The following is a 24,037-nucleotide window of genomic DNA, read 5'->3' as shown; positions in this document are numbered from 1 at the left end:
ATATATATATATTTTAGCTAATCAGCTATCGTTAGTGTTAGTGTCTTTTATGTGTGGTCCAAGACAACTCTTCTTCTTCCAGTGTGGCCCAGGGAAGCCAAAGATTGAACATCCCTGAACGGTATCAGAAGTTGATCTATGTTGACCTGAATTAGAAATTTCAGCATGTAAAAAGAGTGACCTCAGTCAGATTTTCCCAGAAATTTTAGTATGTACTATTTATACCCGAGTGAACATTTTCAACTGGGTCAAAAATTGGTCTGCAGACAGAAGTAGCTAACTGGATCACAGAACATCTGGTTTGCATTGAAACTGGCCATTCGCTTTGGGCATCCCATTGTAACTGAATGATGGAAAGTTGCAACTGGAAAGGACTCTAGAAGTCTCTTGGCTCCAAAGTCACAAATGCAGGGGCAGTGGGTCTTTAGTCATATTTTGTTTGTCTATGTCATGTGTTAGATTAATTTAAGCCAACATTTGAAAATAAGAATTTCTGGCTTCCCTTGCGGGGGTAAAAAGAAGACAGTATGAAGCTTGAATTCTTGAGTGTTGGCCGATGAGGGTTAGTGGTGGACTCCCTCAGTCTGGGCATGTGCTTCTACATATGCCAGGGTTCCTACCACTCTCTATTGTCTCACACAAGGAGTACTTTATTATTTTTATTTCTTACCTCACTCCTATGTGCTTGGGAGTAATGGACCTGATTTAAATCCGTGCTCTCATTTTGCAGATTAGAAAAGTAAAATGTACAGAGGTTGATTTATCCAGACTCTACTTTTAGCTGTGAAAAAGCTAGAACTTGGGTCTCAAATGCTCTTTCCTCTGTCTTTAAATTGGCATAAAGAAAGAGGCTGGCTCATTCTTTATCTCCTAGAGTCCATTTTGAGTCACAGAATAAGTTTTACAGAAAACATAGATAGTTCCTTCTTTTGTTGCCCAATTGCTTCCAAATAACTGACAGAGGAATGGATAGAATAAGATTAGAAGTAAACAAAACAGACAAAATAGATGTGGGGATAACTCAAAATACTAATAATTGCCATTTATTGAGGCTCTGCTGTGTTCCAAACCCTGTTCTTAATTCTTTACATGTCTTAATCTTCCCAACAACCATATTACTACTACTAGCATTTTTCAGATGAAGAAATCAAGGGGCAGAGAGGTTAAGCTACTTAAGATCCCACAGCTGCTTAAATGTGGAGGTAGGATTTGAATACAGGCAGTCAGGCCCTGAGCACCACACTGTCCTGCTTCTGTGCCTATGTCTACGTTACACTTACCTGATGCTTTTTCCTTTTCTATTTCTCTTTCCCCTTTGCCCCTCCACATCTAACTTCTCTCAAGAATGTTTGTGTTGGGCTCCCCACTTGGGCTCTCTATTTCTAGATCTTGCCAGAAACCATCTAGACCCCCATCATCACCCACTTAACCCTGCCACAGGCTCACTATTAACTCCTTTGATTCCTGTTTCACAGACTCCTTGGTAATTTTGAACCATAGCTGCACAGCTCCTCCTCAGTCATGTCACATTCAGGCATCTCTAAAACTCTCCTGATCTCTAAATCACAGGATGTTTTCTGCCACTCTATCATTCCCATCTATTACACTGGGGTAATTTAATAAAAGTTCAGGAACTAATTTCTGAGACTGTACTAGCATTATATCTAGTGGAATCAAAGACTTAGAAGGAAACCTCTTTTTTTTTTTTCTGTTACTTGTGATGATATTAATTATGCCATGTCTAACTCCTTCACTGTAATCTTGGGATATGTGGTGGACAGGCTGATTGATAGGTTTGTTTCTGTTAGATTAAAAATGTTGAACAGCATTACCATGTTCATGAATTTAGATGATACATTTGTATTAAGTGACCTAGCAGCTGGAGTTCTTCATGTAATATTGGGGTATGTGCTTGTAATATTGATTATACATCGGACTTCCCAAGAGATCCCTTCCCAAGAGACCCTTAGAGCAACAGCATTAATCAAAAGAGACTTTAATAAACTCCTTGAGAGAAAGGGTATGGTTTCATTATTTAAAAATTCAGTGAAGACAGCTGTAGTTGAACTTTTATAGGCACTAATCCAAACAGATCATCCGGAAAAGACAGGAAATTACTTCTTGTATTTTACAACTAATATGTCAATTTATTAATTTTCAAGTTCACATAAATCCCACTGAGCTCAGTTTCAGCTAAGGATGGATCTGGAGAATAACACCTTAGGAATGTTAGGTTTTAATTTGAGCTGTGGTAGCTCCACTTGCAATGAGATAATTGTATATTATATTCTGCAAATGAGGACAGGCTTTTTAGGTTTAATAAATATATGAGCAGGACATTTTTTACAGATAAGGCGAAAGCCAAGAAAACTAGAAAGGATAAAGGATAAAGCACATCACAAGTAAATAAATCTTTCAACCTATAATTAACTATATCAATTTTTCTTCTGTTTTTCTGTTAGGTTTAATTGAATACTCCAGTTATTTTCATTTCCGAAGCTGTGGTGAGAAGAACTAAGTGGAAAATGGGTATGTTTGAGTATTCATTATTTCTTGAAATGTGGAAGAAAAAGCCAATTTAATTTTTTATTTTGGAAAAAAATTAATTTTTATCAGTTTTACCATGCATATTGAGAACTTATTTTGAAACTTCACTTTTTTTTTTAAATGGAATTGTTTCCAAAATTAGGGTGTTGTATAGAATTATATCATACCCTAGAGGTCTGAAGTCAGGATTAGGAATGCACATAAACCTTGTTTGGGTTAAAGGGCAAAGATATTTGACACACGTACAGGGTACATGGATATCTTGGCAGGCAAATATCTCTTTTTCCAGGGCTTATGTCAGATGCTGCTTGGCACTGACAGAGTCATTAAGGGTTGCTTCTCTTGTGGCAACATTGAAAGGTTTCAAAGGCTTACAGGTGTTAGCAGAAAAGCCATTTAAAACTTTTTCTGACAGTACTCTAGGGCAATAGTAAACCTCAGAGTTGTGAGAGTTAAGGTCATATCCCAAGTGATTTATTGATCAAGCATCAACATTTGTAAATGATGATTTCTTTGAAAAACATGTCAATCCAAGGTTTTGTCTAAAATAATGTAATTTTATTTGCATTCTGATATGCTTTATTGAGAGGAAAAGAAAGGGATAGAATGGAGAATGCACATACACGCTTATAAAAGCATGTTCTGGGTATGAATGTCATCTACTATCCATGTTCCATTGGGAAATAGGTTGAGAAGTAGTACTGCAAGGTGTGCCTTGTAAGTTTTTCTGTTCTGTGCTTCCCTCCCAATAACATAAATTCTGGTAGCTGCATTTGACATTTTTCTTCCCAGCTTGGTGTCGGCTGTGAAAAGGTGGCTTTTTCACAGTGCTTAAGGCATGTATCTGGTAAACTTGAAAGGAAGAGGAAGAACTAAGCCCATAAACAGAAATAGAAAGGCAGTCTCACTCCTCTTGTTCTTTACTGTATCTAAGAATGTGGAGGGATTTCAAGGTGATAAACAATTGGATTGGGTTAATGGAAGAATCAGGAAGCAGGATTTGTCTTATGGAGAAATACAATTTCGCTCAGATTAGTTGGGCCTTGGGCAAGAATATAATGATAAAAGACACACTGTGAAGCTGTATGAACATCCACAGACATTGAGGGGAGAAATCTGCACTGGCAAGAGTATAATGTATTATTTTACAAGTTTATTTCAGGCCTTTACTCTTTTTTAAAATGGTTTAATTTTTGAAATGCTCCCTCCTTTTTAAGTAAAGCAAATTGCGAAGTGACTAAAAAAGGATGTTGATTTTCCCTTTTTATTGTATAGCAAAAGTTGATCTATTATTACCATCTATATTAGGACAATTGTTAAAAAGAATGTTTTAATCCACTTATTATTATTATTATTTTTGAGACAGGGTCTCACTCTTCACACAGGTTGCAATGTAATGAAGCCATCATTGCCATAGCCCACTGCAGCCTCAAATTCCTGGGCTCAAGTGATCCTCCTGCCTCAGCCTCCCAATGTGTTGGGATTATAGGCATAAGCCACTGCTCCCGGCTAAAATAATGTTTTAGAACATAGAATAAATTGACAGAGTTTTAATTTTAGATTTGTATAGGATTCCAGAGATGTTCTATTTTGAGACCTTCATTTTTAAAGCGGAGGAAGCTAAGCCTCAGAGAGGTGAATAAACTGCCCAAGATGGTCTAGTTAGTGTGATCAGATTTGAACTCAGGTTAATGCTTTTCTTTTCCCTTGTCCTGCCTTTCTTGGTTGACACACTCTAATGATGCTAGCACTTTACTCATATTTACATATAAAGTTCCAAATTTGTAAACTTAATTAGTGAGCAAATGCCAAATATAGGCTTGAATTTCAGTGTCAGAACAAAGGACTCTATCCAGATTTAATTTGCCTAATGTATTTCATATTTCAGTTGACTAAAATAAATGAAGTGTTACATTACTGTGAAATATGTTACAGGAATAACCTCAGTGTCTTTAAAAGAAAATATGCATATTTTCTATCTAGCTTGAAAGAGAAATCTCCAAAGGCAAGCCATTTCAAGTTTAAGAAAACACAATGTAAAAAAACCCATGGTGGCTGCTATAAATTAATTTCAAAGCAAAGGTTGACAAAGAAATTACAAAGCTGAATTTCTCAAAGGCAGCACTGTTGTTACTATACAAAGCATGTTCACCAACTTCTCCAATTAATCTCTCATGCGACCTTTGGTGCTATGTAATTGATAATTAGGTTCCAACATTTTAAAAGGAAAAAGAATATGCACTTCCTGAATAACACATGTATTTCAAAATAGATCTTTTGAGCGATAAATAATAGAAAATATCATTACTGTGTACATTACTGATGAGGCAGTATAGTGTAGTAGTTAAAAAATGTGCTTTCCAGTCATATAGACCTGGTTAAAATCCTAGCTCTGTCGCTTACTGTCATTTCTTGTAACTGTCACTTACTGGTGTGAATTTGAGCATGTTACTTAACCTCTCTGAGACTGTTTCCTGAGATGTAGATTAAGGCTTGAGATTCCAATTTCATATTTGGTTTTAACCTTTACATTAGATAACATAAGTAATATGGTATATGGACTTTATCTGAAAATACATCAGAAATCTGAGATGCTAAGTGCAATTGGTATCTCATCAGAATACCTATAGTTCCTTGCCATTACTCGATTCTTCACTTCCCTGGTTATTCTTATGCTAAGATAAACTTTCTGATTCTGCTTTAAAGTTTGGCTCTATATTATAAAAATACGAGGCAGCTTACTATTGAAAAACTACATCTTCCATAAATCAAACATTATCTTTGTTTTTAAATATTCACATGACTATTTATATCCCCCGTGAAGCTCATAGCTTCATGGGGGGATATAATAATTAATTATGAACAATACTCTTGAGCTCTTCAAGTCCTACATGTGGGCACAGAGGAAGTATAAGAATATTTACCACACTTATTGGGAGGGGAAAGTGAATGCTGCCTTTGGTGGAACATTTTCTCAGTCATTTGTAAATTTAGGCAACATAGGCTGTTTTTTCCTTTTCTCATTTTTTTCCCCCACTTGTTAAGGTTAAGTGAAATCCTGAATTTGAATAGAAGAAGGACTAAGAGGAAAAGCTGACTTTAGGGGGCTAGATCTATTATTATACTTTCTCTCACCCAGAAAATTGCATTTTTATATTAAAACTTGAAACAACTCAGGATCTTTGATGTAGGAAGCTAGGTTTCCACTGTAGCGCTACCATGTATTGAGTATAACCATTTTTCAGTTTACTCATCTGTAAAATAGGTATATTGTCTACTCGGTACTGCCTACTTACGAGTTCTATCTTGTGAATTAAACACGGTCATGCATATGAAGGCAGCATGTTATACAAAAATCAAGGAGTTAGTGGTTAAACAAACCTGGATTTAATTCTCAGTTACAAGCAGTGTAAGCTTTAGCACGTTCTTTAACTTTTCTGAAAGTCAATTTCTCTTTCTATGTAATGGAGGCAATAATGTCTATTTCATAAGATTGCCATAGGATTTCACGATGTGTTTGAAAAGCTTCCAAGGAAAAGCCCTGACTGAAACTTCTTTATTAGTACAGTGCTTTATGCATAGGGTTAGAAATAAATATTTATTTGTCACATAAATGAAGCATTTATTTAAATCTACTTTACGTATATATTGAAAAATATAAAAGTATCTAAATTTCAAACCAAAGAGGATTGGCTTAATGTCCTCCCAGAGAAAGAAATACACTGCAGGGATTACTGATATTGTTGTTTTCATGGATATATGTTTGCCATATATTGTTAGGGTGTGAAAAACATAAAGCAACGTATGTGGAATAATCAACTTTTAATTTAAAAAATTTAAAAAAGTTTGGAAAATATATATCCGAAAAGTTCAGTGAGATTATGAATGAGTTTATTTTGCCTTATTTGTATTTTCTAATATATGTACAACAATGTCTGATTATTTGTATAACAAAATAAAATGTTAAATAAAAATAATAGGAATAAAAAAACTGACCTCCTTCAGCTGAACAGATGACCACAATTTGACTAAAAGGCCCATCTCCTTTATTGTTATAAACGCCAACTTTCACTTCAAAGGGAGTAAGAGGAGGGACACTTTCATCTCGATAAATGAATTTGGAAGCTTCTGAGGATGTCACCATTTTTTCCTTCCAGCCACGGGTTCCGTTGGGTCTGAAAGCCACAATATAGCCGAAGCCTTCCCCATTCTGAAACTCTTCAGATACTGGCTAAAGAAGAAAAATGTAATTAATTATCAGCAAAATGATGGATTAAAAATCCACTTTCTCCAAATTCTTAATTAAAAAAAATTATAGATAGCTAGAGAAAGGGAGAATCTCAAATCTTTATGCTACATTGGAAGCCAAAATAGTACAATCACTTTGGCACTTCTTTGAAAGTTAAAAAGCTTTAAAGGTAAAAGAAGAAAAATTGTATCAATTGAAATGTACAAAAACTCTCAAGAGAATTGAAAACTTTTGAAGTGAAACAAATTTGCTCCAATTAGTCATGTATATGAAATGAAGATCTTTGGATTAACATGTTGGGGAAAATTGTCCTATGGTCTGGTGGTTGGGAATATCTTGTCACTGGTAATGCTCTGCAGAACGCTTTAGACCACAAAAGTAAGATGTAGTAATGTTAAAACCTTTTTTGTAGTGTGCTTTGCAATTGCTTTTATGGTTACTGACATGAAAAAATTGGACTACAGTATTCAAGAAGCTTCTTGTGCTATATGGCTTAGATTTAAATTGGTTACATGGGCTTCAACTACACACCACAGAAAGGAGTAATTGTGATCGACCAGTCAATGTGGAAAAGTTACCAGCCACTGTCTAGCACAGTGCTTCACACACAGTAGATACGCAATAAATATTTGTTAAGTCGTTTTTTTCCTTGAATTTTGATATGAAGAAAAGCCATGTATTGAGTGGTGGAAAAGAGACAAAGCCCAATATATTGAAGCTTACATGGAAAGGCAATTCCATTTAGAGAGATCTGGTCTCAGTGAAGGTCAGATATTGGAAAGTTAATACCTCTGTAGACATCAAAAACAATATATGAAGTTTTATCGAAGAAAAGGGGGAATGGACAAAAAAATAGGACAGATGATGTGCTCATGGAATAATTCTTACTGGAAAAAGGTATCTCTGTACACTTTCTTATTCTTAGAGATTGTCAAGGAGTTGCTCTATTTACTCTAACAGACATTTCCATTTCTGTATATTCCAAGACAGATTTCTGTGAGCTAGTTACATTTAATAACAAGGTTATTTAACATCAAAAAAGGAAGGTGGCTTCATGGAAAAGAAATGTATTCTTCACACCCCCTCCCCCTTCATCTCCAGTCTTTTTCTTTGACAAATGATACTTTGGAGGCATATGATGAGATAGATAAAATAACACAAATTTTGTAATCAAAGTCACAATTCTGTTTATTAGGGAAAATATGTAACAGTGCCTCAGTTTCATGATTTGTAAAGTGAAGAAAATCATCCCAACTGATAAGATTGTTGTATGGGCTAAATGAGATAGCGTGGGTAAAGTGGCATTTATTCAGCAGTGGTTAATTCCTTCCTCCCACTGTTTTTAGCCTCTAAATGAATCAGGTGGACTGCTTAATCATAAAATAATTAAATATCACACTAAGCCAAACAAACATGTGAAGTAATTTGTGAGACGATGTGTTTTTCTTACCTCCCAGGCAATGACTAACTCATGCCTTCTTCCACTTCTTCCACTTACATTGGTGGGTGCTGTCTTCGGAACTGTGGATAAAAATGGGTGGAGAGTGAGGAGAATAATAACTCCCAACCTACTTTGGGTAAAATCCTGAAATAAGTCAAAAGTTTGTTTGAAGTCAGAATGGTCATATTAAAGATTAAAACAAAATATTAGTGACAGAAACACCCTGCTTTCAAATCTATGTGGCAGATTTTGATATACTTTTTTTCATGACCACTTATTGCACCACACCTCTTGAAAATGCTCTGTGGTAGCAATTTCTAAATAATACTATAGCTAAGAACATCTAATAATGATTAGGTAAATTTTGTCCTTAAAATTGCTCACTTTTCTCCTCTTTGCTAATGATGTGACTCTTTTTTCGTTATCCCGGGGCTTGCAGAGCCACTGAAAAATCCACAGGTCAAGATTAACATTACTGCCTTACCAGAACCCCCAGGAAGCTTCAGTATTTATTTTTTTAAACCTTAGCAACAATTCCATGGAGTGAGAAACTACTTAAATGAATAAACATTTTAAAAAATCTGTCAAGAATGAATCTCTCTGCAAACTGCAAAATTTATAGGCAACCAGTGAAACTTTTTCAAATGAATAACTTTTAAAAGAATAAATGTGTCAAAGGAATAAATTTCCCCTTCATTGCACCAAACCACGAAATCTGCAGTTGAAAGGGAACATTTTCAAATGGAGAACTTTTAAATGAAGAAAACTATTAAAAGAAATCATTTTCCAGGCTATGAGCCTGCATTAGCAATTTTACACTTCAGCGTTGCCTTTCTATTCCAGCATATCATTTTTAAACGATATTGATATACTCATAAACAATAAATTCCTACGTATTACTTACTTGGAATGAAAGGCTATTAATTACTGGTAGGTATTCACACAGCCTTTTATACACCAGATAAACTGAAGTGGAATTTATATACGCCTGGAAAGGAAGAAAACAAATTCTCCTTGGGCCAGAAAAGAGGGTGAGCAAAACCTGTGAATATATAATTGGCTCCATTGAAATAAATAACCTTTATTTGTCAGGGTCTACCTTTCAGTATCCTTTGGCCCTTTTCTCCATGAGCACTATTCTCTTGCTCAGGCACATGCAGCTGCTACCAATATAGGATTATGCAGCAGCAGTTACCAATCTTTATTCTTTCACTGTTGGATACATACTAAGGGTTATTCATATGTGGAGTTCATCTCATGGATTCCCTCAGAATTGCATGGAATTGGATACCCTTTTTTTCTCTCATTCAAGAAATCACATGGAATTCAACTGAGAAAAATGATGCAATTAGAGCAATAACTGTAAATATGACCTAATTTATATGAACGGCAAACAAATCATTTATTGAGTTATGTATTAGTAGTCATAGTTGTTGCCACATGTAACAAACTGTGATATATCAGTATGCCTTGTAACCATGTCTGAAAAACCACTGTTATGTAGTATTAGTCTAAATTTATTTTCTGGTCAATGTTATGGGGAAGACACACAAGAATGGAGCTAGTTTAACTGTGTATGTAAAAGGACAGGGATTCAAATTTTCAAATATTCCCTTTTTGGCTAATCTCAGACTTCTGAATATTGTGACCATCAAAGCATAGTCAAATAAATAGTGGATACAAGATATTAATAATTTATTGATATCATGCCATTACTGCTTCTCTTAGTATTATTTTTTAAAATGTATATACACACACATACACACACACATACACTCTTCATATTTATCTCTGAAAACTCACATTTAAATAACATTATGGGTAATGTATACCAGACTCAGTACTTCGTCTATTAAATTGTACTAAATTTGTGCTCTAAATTCAGGGCTTTGAATCCTCTTCTGTGAGGACATCATTCCTATGATCATAGGTTTCTGTGGAAAGACTAGGCATTGAAGGTCCTTTTTCTACTTTGTTCAACCCTAAACCATCATCTAAAAAAAAAGGATGCTCAGAAACTCTAGATTACAGTTTTAGAGTAGGCTCTAGGCACTCTAGTGAACATCTAGAAGCCCATTTAAAAGATATTAATAGAATAAAACAAAGTAACTATTTGAAATCAAAACTGTTGAAGCTTTGGTAGTATTGTTTCACGTCCATTGATACTTTTATTTAAAAAAAAAAAACAATTTACCAATTTAGATTTTTAAAAGTTTTAACTTTGAGTAAAAAATTTTTTTAAAAAGTGAACATTTTGGGGAAAATTTCCATTTTGAGAAACGAAGACAGCAAAAGAAGGCTTCCTTCTACGATTTGATTCACTTCTATTTAATTCATTTTTTGAAAGTACTCGATGTGATTTCAAATTTCAACTAACGATCTAAGTTTTTAAAACATTTGTTTTACTACTTGAAATCAGGTCCTTGAGGTTTTCTTACTGCTGCTAATTTATTTTCAAGACAAGATAGCCCATCTTCAACTTAATGTAAACAAATAAGATCATCCTTCTCTTACCTTACCTCCAATTTTAATGAACAATAACTGACAAGAGAGGCATTATGGATCACCGTGTTTTCATAGCATATGTGTATAAGTAACAGCTACTCAAATTATAAAAAAGTTTACTAGATACAATCGGATTCACTATAATCGGAAAACTTCAGGCTGTAGTAGCTGCAACTCAGGCAGTGTTCTGTTGTCATGGGCACAATGTTTGAATTGGGTACTCTAATTCCAATTGGCTTAAATTTCCTAATTACATGCAGCTAATCAGTGAAACCCATGTACATTCATTTTCTTTTCAAGTTGGTGGCACACAGTTATTATCTCTGCACTGATGGAGTCCACTGGTTTTAATTATATCCCTTTATAAAACAACGTATTCCTGATCTGAAGGGATTTGACTTAATCTTTCGGAGCCCTTATGGTGTAAAAGTTCTATAATTCTTGCTAGAAGCACAAAATTAATATAATCAAATATCTAATAAATGCTTTCGCTGAGTCCAGAGAAATACATATTTACTTTAAAACCAAATATATTTTAAATATAATTAATAAAATTTGAATCCAGGATTAAGCAGTTAGACTCTTCTTCCTCAGTCAACTACTGATAAATGTCTTGAGCATATTAGCTTAGAGAATCAAGTTTATACATATGGTTAGTAGGTTTAAGTCTAATTCTTCTGAATTTCTTTCTGAGCAAAGCTCTGCCATTAGTGGATAATGTAATTGATACTTTATCCACAAGCTACAAATGCCTAGCTGTTTTAAGTCTTACCTGGCATGTTGAAATATAAACTTTTTTTCCCTGAAAAATTTCCAATTTATATTACAATAAGCGCTTACCCCACTCATTAAAAAAATACAGCTTTTTTCGAGACCTGGGACAGGCCATGTAATTTTGGAGCTTAATGGTTGTCTGGCAATTGGTTTGGAAAGAAAGGTGCTGAAGAACGAAAAGAGGGAAGGGAGGGAGTTTACACAGCAAAGGTAGAAGTCAAGAGGAACATTTAAAAAATAATATTTTTTTCTACTCAAATTGAAGTATGTAGCACAGGAATATTTCAAGTAATTGATTCTAACTCAGGCTTAGTTTACAGAAAGAGTTAAATTGAAGGAGTTCCCCTTGCCCACCATCCCCCACCTCTCCCAGAAAAACCAGTGTTATTTCCTAAAGAGTTTACATAATGCTTTTAATTCTTATTAGGGTAGATAAAGTAGTATGTACAAATGGTAAAGGTTTTCTTGTGGGAGTGAGGAGTGAGAAGTGAGAGTGAGAAAGATCTGGGCTTGAATCCTGGTTCTACCCCTCTAATTGCTTGGCTGAAAATATTTTTTAACCTGTATTTCCATTGTCTCATGGAGATACTAATTATACCTGCTTCTTACGGTTATTTTCATGATTATTCATCACAGTACCTGGAATTATAATCAATAAATATTACTTAATATTATTTTCTGTTTAGATTTGAAAAAGAGGAAGTGGTGAAGTCTTCTATGACAAGTGCTGAAAGTTCAGCATGAGTCTATACACATGCAATCTTGAAACAGAATATCCTTCTTGGATATTCCAATAATATTGTTTTGGTAGTACCAAAGGAATTATGCTTTCAGTTTTGCCATAGCTTGTTTCAATCTGGAAATCTAGGCAAAATACCTATTTGAATTTGTGAAAGAGATTGCTAGGATATTTCAGGAAATGTAAGAATTTTCTGATTGATAAACCTCCTTATAAGTAGCAATAGTCAAGAAGATAGGAGGTGAGTGTACAAAATGAATGGTATTTATCTCAACTCATATTCCCTTTGTTTATATGGATCCACAAGGAACTAAATGCAAAGAATAGGTAAAATAATCTTTGTATAAGATTTGTTGCTAAAAAGGGGAGAAAGAAAAGGCAAGAAGAAATATATACAAAGCCTATTCACATACCCCCAGATAAAACTAATCCAGCCCATCTTATAATAATATTCCATTGTGTCTCTTCCATAATTTTTGAACTCAAGGGAATTTTCTAAGTCACCGTCATGGACAAGAACTGTGAAAATACAAATGTCAACAGAGCAGGATCCTTTGTAGGAATCAGAAGGTAATGTACAACTTAAGAAATTGTAACAGGAAGTTAAACGACTGTTTTCTGAACTTGGAATGAGTCACATGTAATCTCAGATGCTAAATTGAGAATGGCTGAAGAAAACCGGTCTTGCTACGAATTAGGGAAACCAATTTTATGATTCTTTCTTGTTGCCTGCCTCCAACTCATATACATACATGCACAAGTAATGCTGTCTTAAAACAAGGTTGTCAGTTTAGAAGATGGATTTGCTATGGCTTCTCCCTCCAACCCCAGCTGTCAATAGAGAAGTGGGGATATTATTTCTTCATCAAGATAAATAAGGAGAGGAGCAAGACAACCACTAGAGAGAAGTTCAGATCCTTACCTATCATGCCTTGTATTGAGTTTCAGAGTTTTCTAGAATAGCTCAATTTCATACTGAGCTACTTGAGGAAACTTAAATGAAGAACAATAAATAATAGTTCTTGAGAATATCCTATAGTTCTAGATTTTGGCAGCCAGGAATGTGAAATGGTTACTGTGAACCAAGTGGTCATGAAGATAGGTTTGAATAGGGTTGTTAGGATCAACCCAATAAGGCTGCCTGCTAGGGGGCAAGATCTCTTCAAAGAACTCAATACACCCCACAAGAGAAAGCAGCAGCATGTGGATAAATGCCATCATGTTGAACATTTAACACCCATGTGAGAACCACAAATTGTACCATCTAAGTGGAAGCTTTTCTCCTTCTTGTCTGACCTGGAAAGTGCCAGAGCACCGCTGGAAAGTAGGAAATAAAGTGGAAAGAAGAAAGAAAAGACAGATCATAGCTGTTGGGTCAGGTCTGTGCTGGGAAGGAATGGGAGAACATGGAATTGGATGTGAGATTAAATTTTTTTAATTAAACAGGAATTTTTAAATACTTGAAAATGCGACTGCTCTAGCACGTAAAAGTGCTTAGGATTTATTTGAGGCTGAGGTTTGGGATCACATTGAGCATAGTGGGGAGCAATGGTGGGAAAAGAAAAAAAACTTTTTTTTTTGTTGTTGCTGTTTGTTTATTTGTTTTAACCTCTACAGCTATTTATTGGCGTTTGAGTTTTCAAATGTAGAAAAAATATTTTTCCTTTTGTGGCCAGAAATATGTGTGTAAATTTCCATTTGAGTCAGAAGAGAATGAAGGGACAGAATACAGTGTAGGAAAAAAAATAACTAGAAAGCAAAGCAATTTGAATGTGTGGAAAAATGTGTAAGCATAGTCTTTCATTCAACACTTCTTTTCCTCTACTCCTTTTGCCTTGTGTATGCTACAAGAACCAAAGAAAATGGCTACATGTTGAGAAATATCAAATTCCCTTACAGACAGTACTAACTAGTTAAGATGAAAAAGCATCATGGGAAGGCCAGCCACGGGTTTGCAAGGATGATTTAGAAGACATGCATGCTCTGTGGAGTGTGCCATATGCTAAAACGTTCTCTTGACTCTCCTGTTGTTCTAGTGGGCTGGATGATAGGGCACGATGGAACGCTGGCTGTCTGCAGCAGAGACTTCTCACAGTGAGGGTATCTTGGGAAGTTGACTGCAGAGCTGCAAGTCAAGAGACTGTAGGGTTCTTACTGTATCAACAAACATGCGTTTAACTCTGAAAATGTTTTCTCAATATGAAAAAATATACTTTTTCATGATTACTAGTTTGTAAATTTCCATTTAATAAAGTAATAACTCATTTAAATTAACGATGGAGGTGATACAATAAAATAGCTTCCAATAATAATATTGAGCATTTATCTTGTGCCAGGCACTACGCTAAGCTCTTTATATGCATTTAAAAAATCTTATTTAATAGAATGGTCAAAAGGAGTAGGCTGTGGTATCCCCATTTTATGAGTGAGAAATTCAAGCCTTAAATGACATACTTCCTGCCTATGTCCACCCTGCTATTAGGTGGCACAGTAGAACATTAATCCAGATCGAAACTCCAACCTTTCATTATAGGTGCAATTTTTTTTTCTTTAAAAGATACATACACACATAAGCATATATGTATATTTATTCATGTGTGTATATATAATTCATTAAAATTTGAAATAAACTGCAAATATTGAGATTTATACCAATAGCTTTGAAGATAATTGAAATTTTATACTATAGAGAAGATCAGACCTTTCTGAATGACAAGTTACATAGTTAACTGTATCTTTTCTCCCTTTCATTTATCTTTCAACAGTGTTAAGAACATGTAACATATAGAATATTAAAATTCAATTAAATGACAAAATTGACAATGCTGTATTTACTTTATGTATTTTTCCATTTCACCCACAGTGTATATTTAAGATTCATTTCCCCAAATGTGATTTTTTTTCTCCTGAGTGTATCTTTTTAAATAATAGAGAAAGTATTTCCATTATGCTATCCCAAATTTAGATACTGGTTTGATGATATTAACACATTTCAAAAATTAAACACACGGTTATCTATCTTTATTTATCAATCTATCTAATCTCTAACTAAAACTTGTAAGAAAATATAGCTTAAATATAGGAGATGGGGGCAGAGCAAGATGGCAGAATAGAAGGCTCCACTAATTGTCCCCTTGGCAAGGGCACTGCTACACATAAAAAGCACTTTCGTAAGAACCAAAAATCAGGTGAGCACTCACAGTATTTGGTTTAAACTTCATATTGCTGAAAGATGTACTGAAAAGGTAGGAAAAACACTCTTGAATCACTGAGACCACCACTCCTCCATTCCCCAGCAGTGGCCCCACAAAACAGAAGAGAAAATCTGTTTGCTTGGGAGAGGGAGAGTGCAACAATTGTGAGACATTAAATTCAGTGTTGCTTGTTATAGAAGAAAGCAAAACCAGACCAAACTCAGCTGATGCCCACCCACAGAGGGAATTTATTTATTTATTTATTTAAATTTTTTATTTTTTTGAGACAGTCTCGCTATGTCACCCAGGGTGGAATGCAATGGCCCGATCTTGGCTCACTGCAATCTCTGCCTCCTGGGTTCAAGTGATTCTTGTGCCTCAGCCTCCCGAGTAGTTGGGATTACAGGCGCCCGCTACCATGCCCGGCTAATTTTTGTATTTTTAGTAGAGAAGAGGTTTCACCATGTTGGTCAGGCTGGGCTCGAACTCCTGACCTCAGGTTATCCACCCACCTCGGCCTCCCAAAGTGCTGGGATTACAGGTGTGAGTCACAGTGCCCGGCCCGGAGGGAATATTTAAACCATCCCTAGCCAGAGGGAAATCTTTCATCCCAGTGGTCAGAACTTGAATTCCTAAAAGCCTCACCACCTCAGGCTCAAGGGCTCTGGGGCCCTAAATAAACTTGAAAGGTAGTCTAGGCCACAAGGACTGTAACTCCTAGGCAAGTCCTGTGTTGAACTGGGCTCAGAGCTAGTGGACTTGGAGAACAAGTGACCTCTAAAATATCAGCTGGGGTGGAGTGCTAGGGGAGTGTTGATGCCACCCCTTTCCTATGTCCAGGCTGCACAGCTTGCAGATCCGTAAGAGATACCTTCCTCCCACTTTAGGAGAGGAGGAGGAAGAGTGGGGAGAACTTTTTCTTGCTTCTTGGATACCAGCTCAGCCACAAGAGCACAGGGCACTGGACATAGTTGTGAAGCCTTCTTTTCAGACCCTAGCTCCTGTATGACATTTCTAGACACATCCTGGGCAAGAAGAAAGGAACCTTGAAGGGAAAGACCCAGTCTTGGCAGGATTAATCATCTGCTATGAAAAGTAAAGGAGACTTTGTCTTGAACCTTAGGTACCAGCTCAGCCACAGAGGTGTAGAGAACAAAGAGGGCTCTTGGGGTCCCTGATCCCAGGAGTTGGCTCTTTGACAGCATTTCTGGACCTGCCCAGGGACAGAAGGGAGCCCAATGCCCTGAAGGGTGAGTTCTAGGCCAGGCAACATTCGCCAAAAGCTAACTTAAGAGACCTTGGGCCTTAAGGGAACACTGGCAGTAGACTGGCAGTACTACCCGTGGGCTTGTGGTGGCAGTGGCCACGTGGTGAGACTCCTCTGCCTTTGGAAAGGAGAGGGAAGAATGGGAAGAACTGTGTCTTGTGGTCTGAGTATCAACTCAGCTGCAGTACAATAGAACACCAAGTAGACTTCTAAGGATTTTTACTCTAGTCCCTGGCTCCTGGATGGCACCTCTGATTCCGCCTAGGCCCTAGGGGATCTCACCACCCTGGAAGGAAGGACACTGGCCTGGCTCACTTTGCCACATGCTAATTGTAGAGCCCCAGGGCCTTGAGCAAACATAGGCAGTCACCAGCGAGTGGTTATAGCAGGCCATAGGTGAGACCGAGTGCTGTGTTGGCTTCAGGTCTGACCCAGCACAGTTCCAGTGGTGGTGGCCACCAGGGTACTTTTGTCACTTCATCCCCAGCTCCAGGTGGCTCAGAACAGAGAGACTCCATTTGTTTGGGAGAAAGTAAGGAAAGAGAACAAGAGTCTCTGCCTGGTAATCCAGAGAATTCTTTCAGATCTTGTTCAAGACTATCAAGGCAGTACCTCTACTAGTCTCCAAGAACTACATTACTAGGCTTAGGGTGTCCCCTAAAGCAGATACAGCTAGATAACAATACGCAAGTCCTTTCAAATACCTGGAAAAGCCTGCCCAAGAAAGGCAGGTTACAAACAAGCTCAGCCTGCAAAAACTACAGTAAATGCCTAACTCTTCAATGGCCAGACATGGATAAATATCCACAAGTATCAAGACCATCCAGGAAAATATGACTTCACCAAATGAACCAAATATGGCACCGGGGACCAATCCTGGAGAAACAGAGATATGTGACCTTTCAGACAGATAAATCAAAATAGCTGTTATGAGGAAAGTAAAAAAAAAAAAAATAGAATGCCAAGAAAGAATTCAGAATTCTATCAGATAAATTTAACAAAGAGATTGAAATAATAAAGAGAATCCAACAGAAACTCTGGAGCTGAAAAATGCAACTGACATAGTGGAGAAAGCATGAGTCTTTTAATAGTAGAATTGATCTAGCAGAAGAAAGAATTAGTAAACTTTAAGGTAGGCTATTTGAAAATATATGTCAGACTAGACAAAAGAAAAAAGAATAATGAAGCATACCTACAAGATTTAGAAAATAGCCTAAAAGGGCAAATCTAAGAGTTTTGGCCTTAAAGATAAGGTAGAAAGAGATAGGGGTATAAAGTTTATTCAAATGAATAATATCAGAGAACTTCCCAAACCTAGAGAAAAATATTAACATTTAAGTACAAGAAGGTTATAGAACACCAAGCAGATTCAACCCAAAGAACGATGCCTCAAGACAGTTAATAATCAAACTCCCAAAGCTCAAGGATAAAGAAAGGATCCTAAAAACAGTAAGACAGAGAAACAAATAACATACGAAGGAGCTCCAATACGTCTGGCAGCAGACTTTTCAGTGGAAACTTTACAGGTCAGGAGAGAGCGGTATGACACATTTAAAGTGCCAATGAAAAAAAACTTTTACCATAGAGTAATATATCTGGTGAAAATATCCTCCAAACATGAGGAGAAATAAAGGCTTCCCAGACAAAGAAAAGCTGAGGGATTTCATCAACACCAGACCTGTCCCACAAGAAATGCTAATGAGAATACTGCAATCAGAAAGAAAAGGATTTTAATGAGCAATAAATAATCATCTGAATGTAAAAAACTCATTGGTAATAGTAAGTACACAGGAAAATACAGATTATTATAACACTGTGGTGTATAAACTACTCTTATCCTAAGTAGAAAGACTAAACGATGAACCAATAAAAAATAGTAACTACAACAACCTTCAAAGACATAGACAGTACAATAAGATATAAATAGAAACAGCAGAAAGTTAAAAAGGAGGTGATTAAAGTTAAGATGTAGATTTTTTACTAGTTTTCTTTTTACTTGTTTGTTTTGTTTGCAAACAGTGGTAAGTTGTTACTGGCTTAAAATAATGGGTTATAAGCCAGTATTTGCAAACCTCGTGGTAACCTCAAAGCAAAAAACTTACAAGGGATACACAAAAAAATGAAAAGAAAATTACACCATGTCACTAGAGAAAAACACCTTCACTAAAACGAAGGCAGGAAGAAAGGAAAGAAGGAAGAATAGACCACAAAACAACCAGAAAACAAATAATAAAATGGCAGGAGTAAGTCCTTACTTATCAATAGTAACGCTGTATGTAAATGGACTAACCTCTCTAATCAAAAGACAGAGTGGCTGAATGGTTAAAAAAATAATACGCAATAACCTGCTTCCTACAAGCAACACACTTCACCTATAAAGACACTCATAGATTGAAAATACAGTGATAGAAAAACATATTGCATGCCAGTGGAAATCACAAAAGAGCAGTAGTAGCTATATTCATATCAGAAAAAAATAAATTTCAAGACAAAAACTGTAAGAAGACATAAGTTCACCATATAAAGATAAAGGGGTGAATTCAGCAAGAGGATATAACAATTTGAAATACATATGCACTCAATGTTTGAGTACCCAGATATATACAGGAAATATTATGAGAGGTAAGGAAAGAGAGATACGCCTCACTGCAATAATAGCTGGAGACTTTAATACCTCACTTTCAGCACTAGACAGACCTTCCAGACAGAAAATCAACAAAGAAACATTGGATTTAATTTACACTGTGGACCAAAGCGACCTAATATTTACAAAACATTTTATCCAACGGTTGAATACACATTCTTTTCGTCAGCACATAGATTATTCTCAAGGATAGGCCATATGTTCGGTCACAAAAAAAATGCTCCTGAATGACCCATGGGTCAATGAAGAAATTAAGAAGGGAATTGAAAAATTTCTTGAAACAAATGATAATGGAATCACAGCGTACCAAGACCGATAGGATACAGCAAAAGCAATCCTAAGAGGAAAGTTCATAGCTATAAGTGCCTAAATCATTAAAAAAAAGAAAAACTTCAAATAATCTAATGAGGCATCGTAAGGAACTAGAAAAGCAAGAGTAAACCAAACCCAAAATTAGTAGAAGAAAAATACAATAAAATCAGAGCAGAAATAAATGAAATGAAGAAAACAATACAAAAGATCAATAGAACAAAAAGGTTTTTTTTTAAGTTAAAATGAACAAATCTTTAGCCAGATGAAGAAAAAAACAGAGTACACAAATAAGCAAAATCAGACATAAAAAGGAGACATTACATCTGACACTGCAGAAATTCAAAGGATCATTAGTGGCTACTATGAGCAACTATGTGCCAATAAATTGGAATATCTAGAAGAAATGGACAAATTTCTAGACACATACAACCTATCAAGATTGAACTATGAATAAATTCAAAACTTAAGCAGATCAATAATATATGATTGAAGCTGTAATAAATGGGCATCCAGAGAAAAAAAAAGAAGCCTCAGACTCAATGGCTTCACTGCTGAATTCTACCAAACATTTAAAAAAGAACTAAAACCAATCCTACTCAAACTATTTCAAAAAATAGAGAAGGAGGGAACACTTCCAAATTCATTCTATGAGGCCAATATTACCCTGGTACCAAAAATAGACAAAGACATATCAAAAAAGAAAAAAGAAAAAAACCTATAGGCTGGTATCACTGATAAGTATCAATGCAAAATTTCTCAACAAAATACCAGCAAACTGAATTCAATAACACATTAAAAAGTTCATTCATCATGACCAAGTGGAATTTATCCTTGGGATGCAAGGCAAATTCAACATACACAAATAAGTCAATGTGATACATTATACCAACAGAATGAAGGACAAAACACCTATGACCATTTCAATTGATGGTGAAAAAGCATTTGATAAAATTCAGCATCTCTTCATCATAAAAATTCTCAACAAACTGGGTATAGAGCGAATATAACTCAATATCATAAAAATCATATATGATGAACTCACAGCTAGTATTATATTAAGTGGAGAAAGACTGAAAGCCTTTCCTCCTAGATCTGGAACATGGCAAGGATGCCCACTTTCACTACTGTTTTTCAACATAGTACTGGAAGTCCTAGATAGAGCAATCAGACAAGAGAAAGATATAAAAGGCATCCAAATTGGAAAGGAAGACATCAACTTTTTCTTGTTTGCAGATGATATAATCTTATGTTTGGGAAAATCTAAATACCCCATCAAAAAACAATTAGAACTGATAAACAAATGTGGTAAATTTTCAGGATGCAAAATCAACATACAAAAATCAGTAGCATTTTTATATGCAAACTGTGAACAATCTGAAAAAGAAATCAAGAAACTTATTTACAATAGCTACAAATAAAATACACAGGAATTAACCAAATAAATGAAATATCTCTATAATGAAAACTGTAAAGCACTGATGAAATAAATTGAAAAGGACACAAAATAATAGAAAGACATTCCATGTTCATGAATTGTGAGAAACAATATTGTTAAAATGTCCATACTATCCAAAGCAATCTAGAGATTTAATGCAATCCCTATCAAAATAACAATGGTATTCTTCACAGAAATAGAAAAACCAATCCTTAAGTTTATACCAGATCACAAAAGAGCTAGAATAGCCAAAACTATCCTAAGCAAAAAGAACAAAACTGGTGGAATCACATTACCAGACTTCAAATTATACTTGAGAGCTACAGTGATCAAAACAGCATGGCACTGGCATGAAAACAGATGCATGGACCAATGGAACAGAATAGAGGACCCCAAAATAAATCCATACATCTACAATGAACTTATTTTCAATAAAAGTTCTCAGAACATACATCAAGGAAAGGACAGTCTCTTCACTAAATAGTTCTGGGAAAACTGGATATCTATATGCAGAAAAATGAAGCTAGACTCTCATCTCTTGCCATATAAAAATCAAATCAAAATGTATTAAAGATTTAAATCTAAGACCTCAAAATATGAAACTACTACAGGAAAACATTGGGGAAACTCTGCGAGACAATGACTTCTTGAGCAATATACCACAAGCACAGGAAACTAAAGCAAAAATAGACAAATGGGATAATTTAAAAAGCTTCTGCACAGCAAAGGAAACAGTAAACAAGTGAAGAGACAACCCACAGAATAGGAGAAAATATTTGCAAACTACCTATCTGCCAAAGGATTAATAAACAGAATATATAAAGAAGTCAAACAATTTTATAGGAAAAAAAAATCCAATTCAAAAAATGGGCAAAATATTTGAACAGACATTTCTCAAAAGAAGACATAAATGGCAAACAGGCATATGAAAATGTGCTCAAGATCATTGATCATCACGGGAATGCAAATCAAAACTTCAATAAGATATAATTTCACCCCAGTTTACATGGCTTATATCCAAAAGACAGGCAATAACAAATGCTAGTGAGGATCTAGAGAAAAGGGAATCCTCATACACTGTTGGTGGGGACATAAATTAGTATAACACTATGGAGAACAGTTTGGAGGTTTCTCAGAAAACTAAAGATAGAGCTACCGTATGATCTAGCAATCCCACTCCTTGGTATACACCCAAAAGAAAGGAAATTAGTTTATTGAAATGATATCTGCACTCCCACGTTTATTGCAGTAATATTCACCATAGCCAATATCTAGAAGCAACTTAAATGTCCATCAGCAGATGAATGGATAAAGAAAATGTGGTACTTGTACACAATGAAGTATTATTGAGCCATACAAAAGAATGAAATCCTGTCATTTACAACAGCATGGATGGATCTGGAGATCATCATGTTAAGTGAAATAAGCCAGGCACGGAAAGACAAACATCACATGTTCTCACTCATTGGTAAGAGCTAAAAATTAAAACAATTGAACTCATGTAAATAGAGAGTAGAAGGATGGTTACCAGAGGCTGGGAAGTGTAGTTGGCAGTAGGGGTTGGGGGGAAGGGAAGATGGTTAATGGATATAAAAAAATAGTTAGAAAGAATAAATAAGACCTAGTATTTGCTAGCATAACAGGGTGACTATAGTAAGAAAATAATTTAATTGTACATTTTAAACTGACTGAAAGTGTATTATTGGATTGTTTGAAACACAAAGGATAGACGCTTGAGGGGAATACCCTATTTATCCTGATAGGATTACTAAGCATTGTATGCCTGTATCAAAATATCTCATGTAACCCCAAAATATATCTACCTACTGTATACGGACATAAATTAAAAATGAAATGTGTGCATAAAAATATATATTTGTATTATTATTTTGACATCCTAATACTAAGAAATTGGACTGAACCAATTTATCTTAGCTTTGCTGACTATCAAGAGTGTTTCTTTCCTTTTTTTTTTTTTTTTTTTTTTTTTTTTTTTTTTTTTTTTTTGAGAGAGTCTCACTCTGTCGCCCAGGCTAGAGTGCAGTGGTGCAATGTCTGCTCAGTGCAGCCTCAGCCTCCCGGGTTCTCATGCCTCCGTCATCTGAATAGCTAAAATTACAGGCGTGTGCCACCATGCCTGGCTGATTTTTGTATGTTTAGCAGAAATGGTTTTTGCCATGTTGGCCAGGCTGGTCTCGAATTCCTGGGCTCAGATGATCCCTATGCTTCAGTGTCCCAAAGTGCTGAGATTATAGGCATGAGCCACCATGCCTGACCAAGTATTTCTTGATGACCGGAAAATTCAAAATATACTCTTCAGAAAAATTGTAAAGAAAAATTCTGTTTTTTGGCATGCAGAAAAGGAGCAATTCTATGAGAGAAATGGTTCACTGCACTGCTTTGGAATTTAGAATATTCTATTAAATAAGTGAACCTTAAAGAGGCATACCACTTTCAATTCAACATCCCTAATGTGAGACCTTTTTTCTCCCAAGCAGCCCTGTTTTCAAAGTTTAGTTGGCTCTTTAGAACAGCATTATCTTTTAAAATACTGGATATGTACTTAACAGAGGAAGAGTGCATCATTTGAGAGGATGTCTCCAGATATCAGTGTCTCTTTAAATCTGTGCTGCCTGACAAAACAGGCACATAACTCAACACTTGGTTCAACGCCATTAGTAGCTCTAACCCTATGTAGTACCAAAGTACAGGAAGCATAAAGTACGTAATACAAACCGTCCTCAACTCACTTTCAAAGGAGAGTACTTCGTGCATTTTTCATGCTACTTCTCTTCCATAAGATTTTAATGGACTAAAGTATGTCATGTATATAGAACTCATGATAAAATAGATACCGGCAATACATGATTGAGGTAGCTGCAGAAACACACATTCTTTTAAAATGCATAATCTGAATACATTTTAGCTTG

At 35.6% G+C, this 24,037-nt stretch overlaps 1 protein-coding gene across 1 annotated transcript in view; it reads right to left on the bottom strand.

Annotated features, from left to right (window-relative positions):
• CNTN5 (contactin 5) overlaps positions 1-24,037 on the bottom strand; it is a 1,349,686-nt gene that overhangs the window by 54,910 nt on the left and 1,270,739 nt on the right. Inside the window, exons 19-20 of the mRNA XM_032167221.2 lie at positions 8,247-8,317; positions 6,544-6,778 (exon numbers count right to left, since the gene is read on the bottom strand). Coding sequence (XP_032023112.1) covers positions 6,544-6,778; positions 8,247-8,317 — 306 coding nt within the window. The remainder of the gene's footprint in view (positions 1-6,543; positions 6,779-8,246; positions 8,318-24,037) is intronic.

Source organism: Hylobates moloch, unplaced genomic scaffold (assembly GCF_009828535.3).
Source record: "Hylobates moloch isolate HMO894 unplaced genomic scaffold, HMol_V3 SCAFFOLD_11, whole genome shotgun sequence".
Classification (NCBI taxonomy): Eukaryota; Metazoa; Chordata; class Mammalia; order Primates; family Hylobatidae; genus Hylobates; species Hylobates moloch.
The sequence above is the reverse complement of the archived record's forward strand: the minus strand, read 5'-3'. Positions and strand labels throughout refer to the sequence as shown.